Source organism: Labeo rohita, chromosome 11 (genome assembly GCF_022985175.1).
Source record: "Labeo rohita strain BAU-BD-2019 chromosome 11, IGBB_LRoh.1.0, whole genome shotgun sequence".
Taxonomy (NCBI): Eukaryota; Metazoa; Chordata; class Actinopteri; order Cypriniformes; family Cyprinidae; genus Labeo; species Labeo rohita.
In genome coordinates, this window is record NC_066879.1 from 7,260,752 (window position 1) to 7,274,535 (window position 13,784).

The following is a 13,784-nucleotide window of genomic DNA, read 5'->3' on the forward strand; positions in this document are numbered from 1 at the left end:
TTTTTCTTTTGTAAGAAAAGCGCACAAAAAATAAATAAATAAATAAATAAATAAATAAATAAATAAATTTATTTACTTAGCTTCATGTAATTTCAAACCCGAAAGAAAACTAACGTTAGGCATAATGTGTGCAAGTTGTTCTTTTCCATATAATGAATGTAAATGGAAACTGGAACTGTAAAGCTGTCAAAATCAGGAAAAACTCCATTCAAAAGTTGTGTGTAAAGGATGTTAAGAACAAATCACATCACACTGAAAAAATGCAAAGAAAGGTATAAATACTACAAAATATTTTACAGAAAACACTATATTGTACAAACGCAAGAGTAAATACAAAATTATCAAATATTATCTGAACAGTAGATTAAATTTCAAGACGTTTTTTAAGAACTGAATGTTCTTCCAGTTTTCCACTCTTTTTTTAAAGGATTAGTTTCCTTCCTCAGTTGTTATTCTAACATTTTTTTTTGTAAATGGCGTTTGACTTTCTTTGCACGTTCACTTTGTAAACACTGGGTCAGTACTTCCACCTAAGTCACATGTGCGTGATGATACCTAATGTGAGATCCAGCTAGTGCAGGAGGAGCATTTGTGTTTTTTTTTTTTTTTAGGAAATTACCAATCATTTCGCTAGATAAGACCCTTATTCCTTTGGCTGGGATTGTGTAGATTCTTTCGAAGCTGCATTGAAACTGCAATTTGCACCTTTAACCCTATCGGGCACCATTGAAGTCCACTATATGGAGAAAAATCCTTGAATTTTCCTCAAAAACCTTTATTTCTTTTCGACTGAAGAAAGAAAGACATCTTGGATGACATAGGGGTGAGTACATTATCTGGAAATTTTTATTCTGGCAGTGAACTAATTCTTTAACAAATAAATTTTCAAGTCATTTGAGATTTACTGGATAGAGATTTTCAAAAAACATTCAATCACAATGCCTGAGTTTTAAGATTTCAGTAATATAGTTGCTTTTCCAGGTCCAGAAATCATTTTTTTTTTAAATTAGCCTTTCTTATATATTTCCCTCATTCTTCAAAGACCAAAAATTAAGTCATTTTAAGTCATCTTCAGGCCCACTTGGAGGTTTGCTGAGGCCTGAAGTTAAACGGACATTTGAATGGATGTATATCTTATTAAACAATATTTGATTTGTGACCGTGCTCTGGGTCTAGATAGACTTTGCATTGTACAAGTCACTACTATTACAGTCGAGGTCAAAAGTTTACATACATCTTGCTGAATCTGCAAAATGTTCATAATTTTACCAAAATAAGAGAGATCATACAAAATGCATGTTATTTATTTAGTACTGACCTGAATAAGATATTTCACATAAAAGATGTTTACATATAGTCCAAAAGAGAAAGTAATAGTTACATTTATAAAAATTACCCTGTTCAAAAGTTTACATATGCTTGATTCTTAAAACTGTTGTTACCTGAATGATCCACAGCTGTGTTTTTTTGCTAGTGATAGTTGTTCATGAGTCCCTTGTTTGTCCTGAACAGTTAAACTGCCTGCTGTTCTTCAGAAAAATCCTTCAAGTCCCACAAATTATTTGGTTTTTCAGCATTTTTGTGTATTTGAACCCTTTCCAACAACGACTGTATGATTGAGATCCATCTTTTCACACTGAGAACACCTGAGGGACTCATATGCAACTATTACAGAAGGTTCAAACGCTCACTGATGCTTTTAGAAGGAAACACAATGCATTAAGAACTGGAGGGTGAAATTTGAAGATCAGGGTAAATTTTACTTTTTTTGTCTTCTGGGAAACATGTAAGTATCTTCTGTAGCTTCATTCAGTACTGAAGGGAAGTACTACATGACAAAAAAAAAGAAGATATTTAGGCAAAATAAGAAAATTGTACACATCTCCATTCTGTTCAAAAGTTTACACCCCCCCAGCTCTTAATGCATCATTTCTCCTTCTGGAGCATCAGTGAACTTTTGAACCTTGTGTAATAGTTGCATATGAGTCCCTCAGTGTGAAAAGATGGATGTCAAAATCATACAGTCATCATTGGATAGGGTTAAAAAAAAATGCTGAAAAACCAAAGAATCTGTGGGACCTAAAGGATTTTTATGAAGAACAGCAGGCAGTTTAACTGTTCAGGATTAACTTATGAATAAATATCACTAATTTAAAAAACACAGCTGTGGATCATCCACCTTACAACACAGTATTAAGAATCAAGTTTATGCAAATGTTTGATTAGGGTCATTTTTGTAAATTCAACTATTTTCTCTTGTGGACTGTATTTATTTAAAATGTCTTATTCAGGTAAGTATTAAATAAAAAATAACATGCATTTTGTATGATTCCTCTTATTTTGGCAGAATAATTAACATTTTGCAGATTCTGCAAGGTGTATGTAAACTTTTGACCTCAACTGTGTTTAACCAAAAACAAATGTTTGACCAACACTGAAAAAAAAAAAAAATTGGTGAAACAGTTCTCACTCAGAAAAAAACGGTAATGCATTAAATTGACATACAGTTTTGAAGTAAAAATGTTTGAAATTGTATTTTCGTGTTGAAAAAAATATTCAAATAACCTCTTTTATATACAGTTTCCAGGTGCTTCCTATTACTTTATTGCCAGTATATGTTAGAGTAACAAAATATTAATTATTGGCTTTACGTGTTGAGCAAAATGGTTAATTAAGATTTAGTCTGCACTTGTCAAAAGTACTATTGTTAGCAAAGTTTAATGCACCTTATACTTTGCCGAACTTGGTCAGGTCGGCTTCTGATTTTACTATATAGTCATGATGACAAAGTCATGTGTGGGTTTGGACATTAGAACGACTAAATGCTGAAAGAACAAATTTCAATCAAAAACAGAGAAACACTCAAGGGTTTTTTTATGTTATGCTTTATTAGGTGAGTGGGAGCGGTGGTCTGACTGTAGAAAAAGATAGCAAGTTCTCTGGTCTAAGCTCCTCAATACAAGTTATACAAACACAGGGTTACCTACCGATTTTCAAAGCCGGGACTCTTTAAATGTGGGGTTTATCAAGGATAGATAAAGAACTTTTTATTCTGTCAAATCAGATGAAGGTACATGAACCAAAAAATTAAATTATCCACTCAGTGAAAACCCTGAATTTGGTCAGTGCACATAAATTGGCATTTCTTAACACTTTATAAGTTAGACAAAAAACAAACAAACAAAAAAACAACTAAAAAGAAAAAGAAAAAAAAAAGATAAAGCAGGTCTACAAATGCAGTTCCCTGGAAAAAGACAAATCTCTTTAAATATGGGGTGCTGCAGACTAAGGCAACTTTTAGTCAATAAAAAGGGTAATCTATTAGTCTTAGATATTATAGGAATGAAACTATACAATGTTGTTTTTTCCTTCTCATTTACACTGTACACAGTCCACATCTTTCATGTTTGGCAACAACAGCCAATACACGTTTGTGTAACAATTATCCTACATTTTACACCCAAATACAACAGTATGAACTCAGACACTATACAAACATACATAAGCACAGATTTTTTTTTCTTCTTAAGGCCTCTTTTAGAGAGCTTGGACAAAAACTTGATGAACTTAAATGGAATGACTGAATATAACTAACCATTAAATCCATCCGCATGTAGCCGCTTTACATGTACCTTAAATTAAATAAAACTTTTCACTTAGTATAATGCAACCACAATCAAACATTGCATCCTGTTTTGTGAGATACTTTGTGCTGCTTTACACAAGAACAGAAACATGAGTTCTTATCTACATTTTTGTGAATGGACACATTTGCAATCTTTTAACAAAGACACAAGCTGCGTACATTCAATAAATTATTCCTTATTTTATATGACGATCAACCTTTGAACACGTAGCAAGTCCCGAGATATTTCCCATCCTGTTTATCTCCTCTATACAAGACATGATTGTCTAACATGGACATGTATGTAAAAGCCAAAATATTAATTTTCCAAACCTCTACTAATATTAAAAACAATCAACCAAAGTTATACAAAGTTTCAAGCTTCTGTTTAAAATTCCAAAGCTGACTTGTAAAAAAAAAAAAAAATCATTTAACAATTGAATATAATTTAACTGGGTCAAAGAGTTTGTCCAAAGCGTTGCTTCTGTATTCAAATTTGCCATAGTATGTACAAATGTATGTTTGTATGTATGAAAACAAACATTTACACAATAAAAGCCAGGAAACACTGTCCATTAGCTGCTACACTTCATGTGAGGGGCTTGGTTTAGCTAAAACAACCAAAAATATACATGTCAAATATTGTAAATGAGGGGGGGGAAGTAACTTCTTTTCTCTTCCTTTTTTGACTGGAGTGTCTGTTGGTGCCGAGACAGACGTCTTTTCCGCTCCGTATAACAGAGGAATCAGTCAACACGCAACTGGCATCCATGTATCCAAGTTGAGGGTCACACTTTACGGCCAGCCTTCCTCTGTGGATGAGGGCGAGTAAGAAAAGTGGACAGCAGGAGTGTAGTTTACCCTGAAACGGCTGTTAGAAACAGGTGACTCTCCAGGGCCTTGTCGTACATGTGAAGGCGGGTTGATCTCTGTTTCCTCCCATCCTTCAAGCCCCGGGAACAACATTTTTCTTTCTTGTCCCTCCCCCAAAGTTCTTGAAACCCTGTGAAAGACTATGTTCACAGGCTCTTTGTGTTGATGTGCGTTTTGTAATGCTTCGTGAGGTGGTCACTCCGCATGAAACGTTTCTGACACTTATTGCACTCAAAACGTTTGTCTCCTGAAAAGACAAAAAAAAAAGAGGTGAATTTAAAAAGCGATGCATCACACTTTTTGTGCATGTGTGTATTTGGAGCTCACATACCTGTGTGTGTCCTGGCGTGTCGTTGCAGCTCGTCACTGCGTGTGAATCGTTTTCCGCAGAAGACCCAGCTGCACACAAAGGGTCTCTCTCCCGTGTGCAGTCGGACATGTGCCCGCAGCAGGGAAGTCTTTCGAAAGGTCTTTTCACAGCCTGCTATGTGGCAGATGTGTTTTCTTTTCCCCACCTCTCCTGGCCTGCAGCAAACAAAAATTTCAAAAAGTTATTTCTGACACACACTAGTTTACTGCTTCTCCATCTGAATTTAAAATATTCGTTCACATCCAGAACAAAAATTTCATCGAAGATGTTCATGTCTGTCTTTCTTCAGTTGAAAAAAATGAAGGTTTTTGAAGAAAACACACACACATACACACACACACACACATATATATATATATATATATATATATACACACACATCTCTGTATAAACATCTCTATATAGTGGACTTCAATGGAGATCAACGGGTTGAAGGTCCAAATTGCAGTTTCATTGCAGCTAAGGGCTCTACACGATCCCAGCCAAGGAATAAGGGTCTTATCTAGCAAAACAATCTGCTATTTTCTTAAAAAAAAAAAAAAAAAAATTTTTTACAAATTTATACACTTTTTAACCACAACTACTTGTTTTGCACAAGCTCTGGAATGTGCATGCATGATTTCATGTAGAGCCCTGCACGGGCCTCAAATATAGGCCCTGGCCAGAGATGCTCAGGCCCTAGCCTGGCCCTGTCTGATCATAGTCTGTCAAAATTTGACAAAAATAAAAATGCTGTGTTTTGTTACAAATTAATAGTTATATTTTCCAATTCATTACATTTCAAATCTTGATTAAGAGAAGTTCACTTCCAGAACAAAAATTTACAGATAATGTGGTCACCCCCTTGTCATCCAAGATGTTTATGTCTTTCTTTCTTCAGTCGTAAAGAAGTTGTGTTTTTAAAGAAAACATTTCTGCATTTTTGTACATAACTTCAATGGTGCCCCAAGTTTAAATATCCAAAATGCAGTTTAAAAGCAGCTTCAAAGGCCTCTAAATGATCCCAGCTGAGAAAAAAGGGTCTTATTCAGCAAAACTATTGGTTATTTTCTAAAAAGAAAAATACAGTTTATATACTTTTTAACCTCAAACACTCATCTTGTCTAGGTCTGCCTGAACAGTGTTTTTTCCGGTTCAAGGCAGTTAGGGTATGTTGAAAAAACTCGTCTTAAAAACTTAAAATCGTCCTACATCAGTGCAGAAGTACTAACCCAAGTGTTTGCGAAGTGAACATGCAAAGATCAAACATTCTTTACAAAAAAGGTAAAACAGCAACGTAGGACGTTTTTGAAGTTTTGGAGAACCGATTTGGAGAAATTCAGCATTACATCGCTTACTCACCAATGGATCTGCTGCAATGAATGGGTGCTGTCAGAATAAAAGTTCAAACAGCTGATAAATCCAATTCAAAACATAACTCCAGTCCATTAAATAACGACTTGTAAAGCGACAAGCCGCATGTTTGTAATCAACAAATCTACCAAGACGTTTTTAACTGCAAATGCTTCCAACTAAAATACTAGTTCTCTATCCATAATAATTCTTCCTCCAGTGAGAAATATGCACAGATAAAATAACGTTTAGTCCAAAACAGTTCCAAACAAAGATGTGGGTGGATTTTGATGTGAGAGCACAACAGGGGATGGACTTTGTCCAACACTCTTATTTTGGCCAGAAGCAACTGTGGCATAAGTTAAAAATGCTTAAATTACTTTTTTTTTTTTTTTTTTTTTATAAACAAACAGCTTTCACTTCATAAGACGTTAACTGATGGACTGGAGTGGAGTAGATTACTTGTGGATTATTGTGATATTTTTAATCAGCTGTTTGGACCCATTCACTGCAGAGTATGAAATTAATATTGTGATAAAAAAAAAAAAATTGTGCCATATCATCCAGCCCTATTCACACTGATTTGTTTGAAACATGCCTTTATATTTAAAGCTTTCCCACCTCTTTTCTGCATCTTTGCAGTTCGGACAGGTGCAGGCCATGCGCCGTTTCTTCTCTCCTGGCTGACTCTGCAGTTCCAGTGCGAGTGTCTGTGTCTGTTCCACCTGCATGGTCTGCGTCTGTGTCTGTACACCGCCCAGCTGCAGACCTGCACCTGGAACCGTCTGCACTGTGAGATGCTGCTGGCCTAAAAGATCAAGATCATGTTAACATAATTCACAATGCATCGCTCCAAGCATTAAGTAATACAAATCAATATTAAGTTTTATTTTCACATTTGGTTGTCGAAACAGCACTCACTCACTCACCCCCAGCGTTGGTGATTGTTACAGGAACACCCTGCACCTGGACACCATTAATATTGATGGTCTGAACTGCCTGAGCAGCAGAAGCTAGCTGGGCTGCGTTCAGTGTTATCAGACCCCCTCCAGCCGGGGCAATCTTAGGGAGAGTCCTTTCTTTCCGTGTCCCTGTTTGAGCCTTTTTAGTGACCACCGCAGGTGTGGGGGTGCTGGTGGGTGTTGTTGGCGTGGTAACAGTTGTCTCCTGTAGCTGTACAGCCTGCCATTCACCTGAGGCTGTTTTAATCAGCACCTGGAAGAGCAGAGCACATGCATGAAATGACATTTTTTGGCAATGGACTCTAAATTAATATAAAAATATTATTTTTTGGTTTGTTTTCTGATGTACCTGTGTGGGTTCTGGGGGGGACACCTGCACACTGGGCGTGACTGTTTGTCTCTGTGGTACAGGGGGAAGTGTGGCAGAGGCAGCCTGTACCACTTTTAGAGCCTGTGGGGGGATCTGAACGACCTGCTGATCCGATTTCTGCTGAACCAACTGCACCTGCTGCACCACTGCAGGCTGACTCCCCCCTGGACTCTGCACGATCAGGAGATTATTTCCTGCCTGGGACAGGAAGACATTTTTAGGGCTATACGCAAGCAACAAAAACAGCTGCCTACATGTTTCCAGGGTAAGTTTTATAAAAACTATGTCATAATTCATAATTCACTCAAAATAAAACACAGAAAAACAAAAAACAAGCCTACTTCATTTGCATTGTGACATTATTGACAAACATATTTTTTCTTCCTTAGTTGTGATCCTCATTATTACATTATCATAGTTTTAATTAAGATCACTATTGCTGACTAAAACTTGAAATTAATATGGAAACAAAATCTAAATTAGTTGAAAGCTTTCACCTCAGAGTTGGAATTTTAAAGTTAAAGCTTTAAAAATACTAACTGAATATAAATAAAAACTAAAAGTTAACTAAAACTAAAATGAAAAGAACTTAGTTTTAAGAACTTAAAATAGACAAAAAAAATTTATTCTAAATAAATAATACTAAATGATCTAATGTTATGTAGCATTATTTTTCTTACTATCAAATATTAATGATTATTAAGATGAATGAAAATGAGAAACAAATATATACGCTGTATATACACTGCCATTCAAGTTTGGGATCAGTAAGATTTTGTAATGTTTTTAAAGAAGCCTTTCCTGCTCATCAAGGCTGCGTTTATTTGATTAAAAATACAGAAAAAACAATAATATTGAGAAATAGTATTGCAATTTGAAATAGTGGTTTTCTATTTTAATATACTTAAAAATAGAAATTATTCCTGTGATGCAAAGCTGAATTTTCAGCATCATTACTTCTGTCTTCAGTATCACATGATCCTTCAGAAATCATTCTAATATGCTGATTTCCTATAAATATTGAAAACAGCTGTGCTGCTGATGAATAAAAAAATAAAATAAAAAATAAAAAACATCTGTTCATCTTATGGGGCTGTCATGTGATAAATGAATGACTCAAACCCCAAAACTTGTCAGATAAGAAGTGAGGTGAGCTAATCATAGACTAAAGACCCAGGTAAACAATGAATTAATCTTTTCTGCTTCTTATAGCATTAAAATGATCCGAACTTCCCATCACTACTACGAATCATGTGCAAGTTCATCGTCTGTGTCCTGAGTATGGTGAAAAACTTATTAAATCTTATTTTCTCCTACAACTTGAGAGGAGGACATCGTTGTACCTTTTAAACAGCGTTTACAAACTTACTTGCACTTTCTTAGTCTTTGCGCGTTCGCTTTGTAAACACTGGGTCTGTAGTTCTGCCTACGTTCCGCGTGACCTTTCGACATGATTCAATAGTACGTAGCGTATCGAACGCGCATTCAAAAGCCTGTGCTACACGAGCTTTTGTGCTTAAAAAGTATAAAAATTTTATTTTCCAGAAAAAATTACCAATCATTTTGCTAGATAAGACCCATCGTCCTCGGCTGGGATCATTTAGAGCCCTTTGAAGCTGGATTTAAACTACATTTTGGAAATTCAAAATCAGTGCACCAATAAAGTCCATTATATGGAGAAAAATCCTGAAATGCTTAACTTAAATATCATAATTTCTTCACGACTGAAGACAGAAAGACATATCTTGGATGACAAGGGTTGAGTAAATTACTTGTGAATTGTTGTTTTGGAAGTGGAATTCTCTTTTAACATGCTTTAATTTTGGGGTAAAAATAATAATGATTTTTTTTTTTTTTTTTGCAAACAAAAAGTAACTGAAAATATCTTATGAAACACGTGCCAACATAGAACAGTGAAAATAATAAAGGTCATTTTGATGTAGAAATCTTTCAGATGAAACAATATCCAGGAAACCAGCAAGTGACAATTTCACAATTTTAAGCTAAAGCACTCAAGGTTTTTAAGAAGCCAAAGCAGAATTGCAAAAACGCACATACCTGAATAATGTTGTCGGCTGTGGTCTCTATTAGCAAGGCTTCAACCTGTTCAGCTACAGGTGGCGGTGAGGCCGGTTGAGGGGTCGGGGTGGGCGGGGCAATAGCCACCTGTCTCTTCCTCCCCCTCTTGCCCTTCACTGGGGCAGCAGCAGTCTCTGTCACAACCTGCGCTCCTCCCAACTCACTCGAAGTAACATTGAGTGGGAGCGTGAGTCCACCAGGGAGCCGTACAACGTTAGCATTTACACTGGCGTTATTCTGCCGCCTCTTTTGGGATGGCTTGATCGGCACCGTCTTCTGCTGGGGGGCCGGTGCCGGGGCCAGAGGTGGCGGGGCTGGTGTGGCGGCCTGAACTGTGACAGGTGAGGTGATAATGGCCTGGTTGGTTCCGGGGATGATTTGGATCTGTCCTCCCTGAGGCATCATTTGAATGGTTTGAGAACCCTGGAACTGAGGAATCACTTGGTACTGGATGTTGGCAGTAGATGTGCCTGCTGGACGTGAAGGGCTCTGGATAGTGAAGACAATAGGGCTGGCCCCTGACGAACCAAGTCCGGCGGGCAGCTGGATAACATTTCCTTTCGCTGAGAGGAACCCAAGGTTTTTGGGTGGAGCCGGGGCGATAGGGGCGGGCTTGATGGGGTGTAGACGGCGTGTGGTTGGCTGAGACGGTGGCGTGCTGACTGGGGCCTGGGCAGCTGGAGGCCCGATCTTACTGCAGGTAGCCGCCAAAAGTGCCAGCGGGGAGGGCTGTGAATCCTATGCAACAGAGTGTTGATATACAATTAGCAGCAGGAAAGATGTACCAGAGTTTGAGACAATTACTAAAATTCAAGCAGTACTACAAAAAAATGTTTGTATCAGTAACTATAAAAGGAATTAAACTGGCACAGCTATGTAAGAAAATTGCTTTTTGGGACAGCTGTCAAACATATTTAAAGCTGTAATACACAGCATGACTTTCACAATCTGAACAGGCTTTATACACACTTACAGAGTCAGTGTAAATGGCTACAGAGAAAAACTGGGCATCATACACTAAACTATCACACATTACTAGACTTGCCAAAGAAAAACTCATGCAGAAACATGTGTCTTGTTGCTAGGAGAAGTATGAGAAATTAAAACAATGTGTGTTCTAAAAGTGGCTGAACATGTTTGATCTCCAATGACTGGGTGTATAGTCTAAAGCTAAAAACAATCTGTGTCTGTGTCCATTATACACAATGTATTTTTCTGCTAATCTGTCCACTCAACTGACTAATGTCAACTTGTTCAGACTGTGAATTGAGGCAAACATCTAGGCAAAAGTCATGTAGTGTATTCCAGCCTTCAGCAAAGATGTGAAAAGTTTGGTGTAGGATTTACTTTGAACAAAGTCACACTTAAACTTAGTAAAAATATTTCAAAATGTACTGTTACTGTACTTTGGATCAAATAAATACAGGCTTGGTGAGCAGAAGAGACCTCTTTAAAAAACATTAAAATCCTCCTGTTCAAAAACTTTTGACTGGTAGTGTATTTTATTTTACAACTAAATATTTAACTGTGGAATGCAGCAACTAACCAATCAGAATTAAGCATTCTAGAGTAATAATATGATTTAAAAAAGGAAAAAAACGTTTTACATTTAAACAACATTTGCTGTCATTTAACTCTTACTTCAAATCCATCTTTAAAATAACTAATAATTTAATGACACTGTAAAATGTATTTTTTAGAAAATTTCAAAATGAGTATCTATTTTATATGGTACATCAAAAAATGAATTATGTATCCAGCTTTTGCACAAGGGAGAGCAAGCTTAATAAAAAGTCATAACTTAATAAAATTCAACTGAACTGCACTGTATCTGAAAAATAACTTCTAATTCATGAGTAAATGCACAAACATTTGATTTTCAAGTTTTGGCTGTCACATTAAATAAATCAATAAAAATAGTAAAATAAAAAATATATTTTTTGATTAAAGTTTTGACTGTTATTAGTACATTTACCTCCTTTTTATTACAAAAATTAGAATTTTAACTACATTAACTATAGTAAAACCATCATATTTCAAGATTTTTATTCATAATATGAAATTTATAAGAACATATATTCTGAGAATAAGCAGTAAAGGTATTTTCATTGACACTATGAAAATAATTACTAGCTTATCAAATATTGCTATCAGCTCATCCCTAAAACACAATCTAAAAATACAGACTGATGGACCCTTACTTGAGAAGTGGTGGTGGAGGGCTGAAGATATTCACTGGGGCTGACTGCGACAGTGGTGGCCATACTGTCCTTTTGATCTGTGAGAAGAAGGTGAATCTATTTATGCAAAGAAAACACCAAAACTCTCCATTTGAGAATGAAATAATGCAGCAGAAGTTATTTGAAGTCAAATGAACTCCATGTCCTTATTAAGCACCACAGCATTGTGATCAACGTTTGCACAGAAACTGGAAATACTGAACAAATCCAATGAACTGATTGTTCAGTTCACACACAATAAACAAAACATGAATGGCATGCACTTTCAGTTATGACAGGGTAGCTAAAGAGGCGTTACCTGTGATAATCTAAACCCTGGAAAGGAGCGATTCAGCGGGACAGGGTTTAAAACTCAGTCCACTAATAGCACACCATAAGATGTTCTCAATCCTGGTCCTGAAGTGCTGGGCTTCTTCAAAACCAGGACTGAGAGTCGCTGCTCTAGTATACATACATTTATGGTAAACACCCAGCACTGACCCCATTGACCCCGCATGTACTACAATCTCAGATCCCGACCCAAATAAACAACTGATGTTATGGTGCTTCCTAATTGGCTGTCAAAGCTAACAAAGTTAACCGTTTATCCACATTTATTTGGACGGGATCACAATTATGGTAAGTCCAAAGAAAGTACACAACAGTGATATTTCTGGGATCACATTTAACGGTTTTCCAACTTTACCACATAATGAACTTGCTTTCATAAGTTAAAAACCAGGACACAACGGCTGATAATCAAACCTTGTGTATTTACAACATAATTCGTAGTTGGAGGGAAGAAATGCTGTTATTATGACTATATAAAAGAAAAATGCAGTTTGGTTAAACCTGCAGGCTGAAACCAGCGGCTAACGCTAACAGGCTAAACGTCAGATGCCTGCAAGTGGTTGAGCTATGCTAATTAAATTCTTCAAGATATACATTTAACCTCGCTTTACATTATGTTTTAATCAGCCGTCTGCACGTTTACGTCTTTCTACGAGTGCGCTACTAAACGGTTATTCTGTCTGCGGGCAGACAGACTCAAGAGTGCGCTGATGGAGGAGGAAACTGCTGGCTTAGCATGCTAAAGTGCTAACTAGCCAGATAAACTCTTCGCTGCGGAAAAGAACCGTGATTCCGGAAGTGTGCATTTGGTAGAATCGCCGTGCTACGCATGATTTTTAAAACTCATGTGTGCTAGCTACGATATAAAATATATATCGGCTCAATCACTCAAGAAAATGTTTAAGAAAGTAACATAGTAATATAAACACCAACGTTATAATTCCTACCCACCGCTCATGACGACATTCACTCTCCGTGAAGCCTTGAAGAGCCCACACGAGATACCGCCCCACCCGCGCTCTCTGGCCAATCAGCTTACTTGTCAATCAGCGCCAGCTCGCGATCCTGACCAATCCTAGCACAGCATTTCTCTGATTGACGCTGGTTCCCGCCAATGAGATGAGGTAGTATTTCTATGACAGCTGAAGGATATATTTTTGGCCAATGGATTGTCGAGTTTTCAGGAGAAAGGCGGGCGTTGTGAAGGAGTCAAAATAATAAGTCGAGCCAATAATACACAGGCTTGAATTTTACTGACGTTTAGCTCGCCCAGTTAGAAATGGGTAAAGCGTATCAATCAAAAGTAATTGACAACTATTTCGATCGATCAGCCTTCGTGCACTTTGGTACTTTTCTTTTGTAATATGAAAGCAGGCGCTCTATCAGAATATATGGCTGTTGCGCAACCTAGAGGTGATGGACGGTGCATCTCATTAATGCAACCAGCTGTTTTGTCAAAGCCAAAATGTTATGATTCTCCAGCATAACATTTTGCAAATGCTGTTTGTTTAGAGGTCCCAATATTATTTCGTTTTATTGTTTAGGCATTGTTAGCTCAATATAAAAACCAAAGAATGAAATAAAAATGTGTATGTACACACTT

At 36.9% G+C, this 13,784-nt stretch overlaps 1 protein-coding gene across 2 annotated transcripts; it reads right to left on the reverse strand.

The window, feature by feature from the left end:
* Window positions 1–3,206: 3,206 nt before the first annotated feature.
* Window positions 3,207–13,169, reverse strand: sp2 (sp2 transcription factor). 2 transcript variants are annotated; one of them, XM_051121980.1, is made up of 8 exons: window positions 13,133–13,169; window positions 11,813–11,889; window positions 9,591–10,349; window positions 7,512–7,730; window positions 7,130–7,415; window positions 6,822–7,008; window positions 4,830–5,023; window positions 3,207–4,745 (listed from the first exon to the last, which is right to left on the reverse strand). In XM_051121980.1, exons 1-8 carry the CDS (start codon window positions 13,137–13,139, stop codon window positions 4,645–4,647), a joined length of 1,830 nt encoding a protein of 609 aa, XP_050977937.1. In that variant the 5' UTR covers window positions 13,140–13,169; the 3' UTR covers window positions 3,207–4,644. The 2 variants fall into 2 exon arrangements, with proteins under 2 accessions (XP_050977937.1, XP_050977938.1); XM_051121981.1 differs by lacking the exon at window positions 13,133–13,169 and adding an exon at window positions 12,150–13,123.
* Window positions 13,170–13,784: the final 615 nt, after the last annotated feature.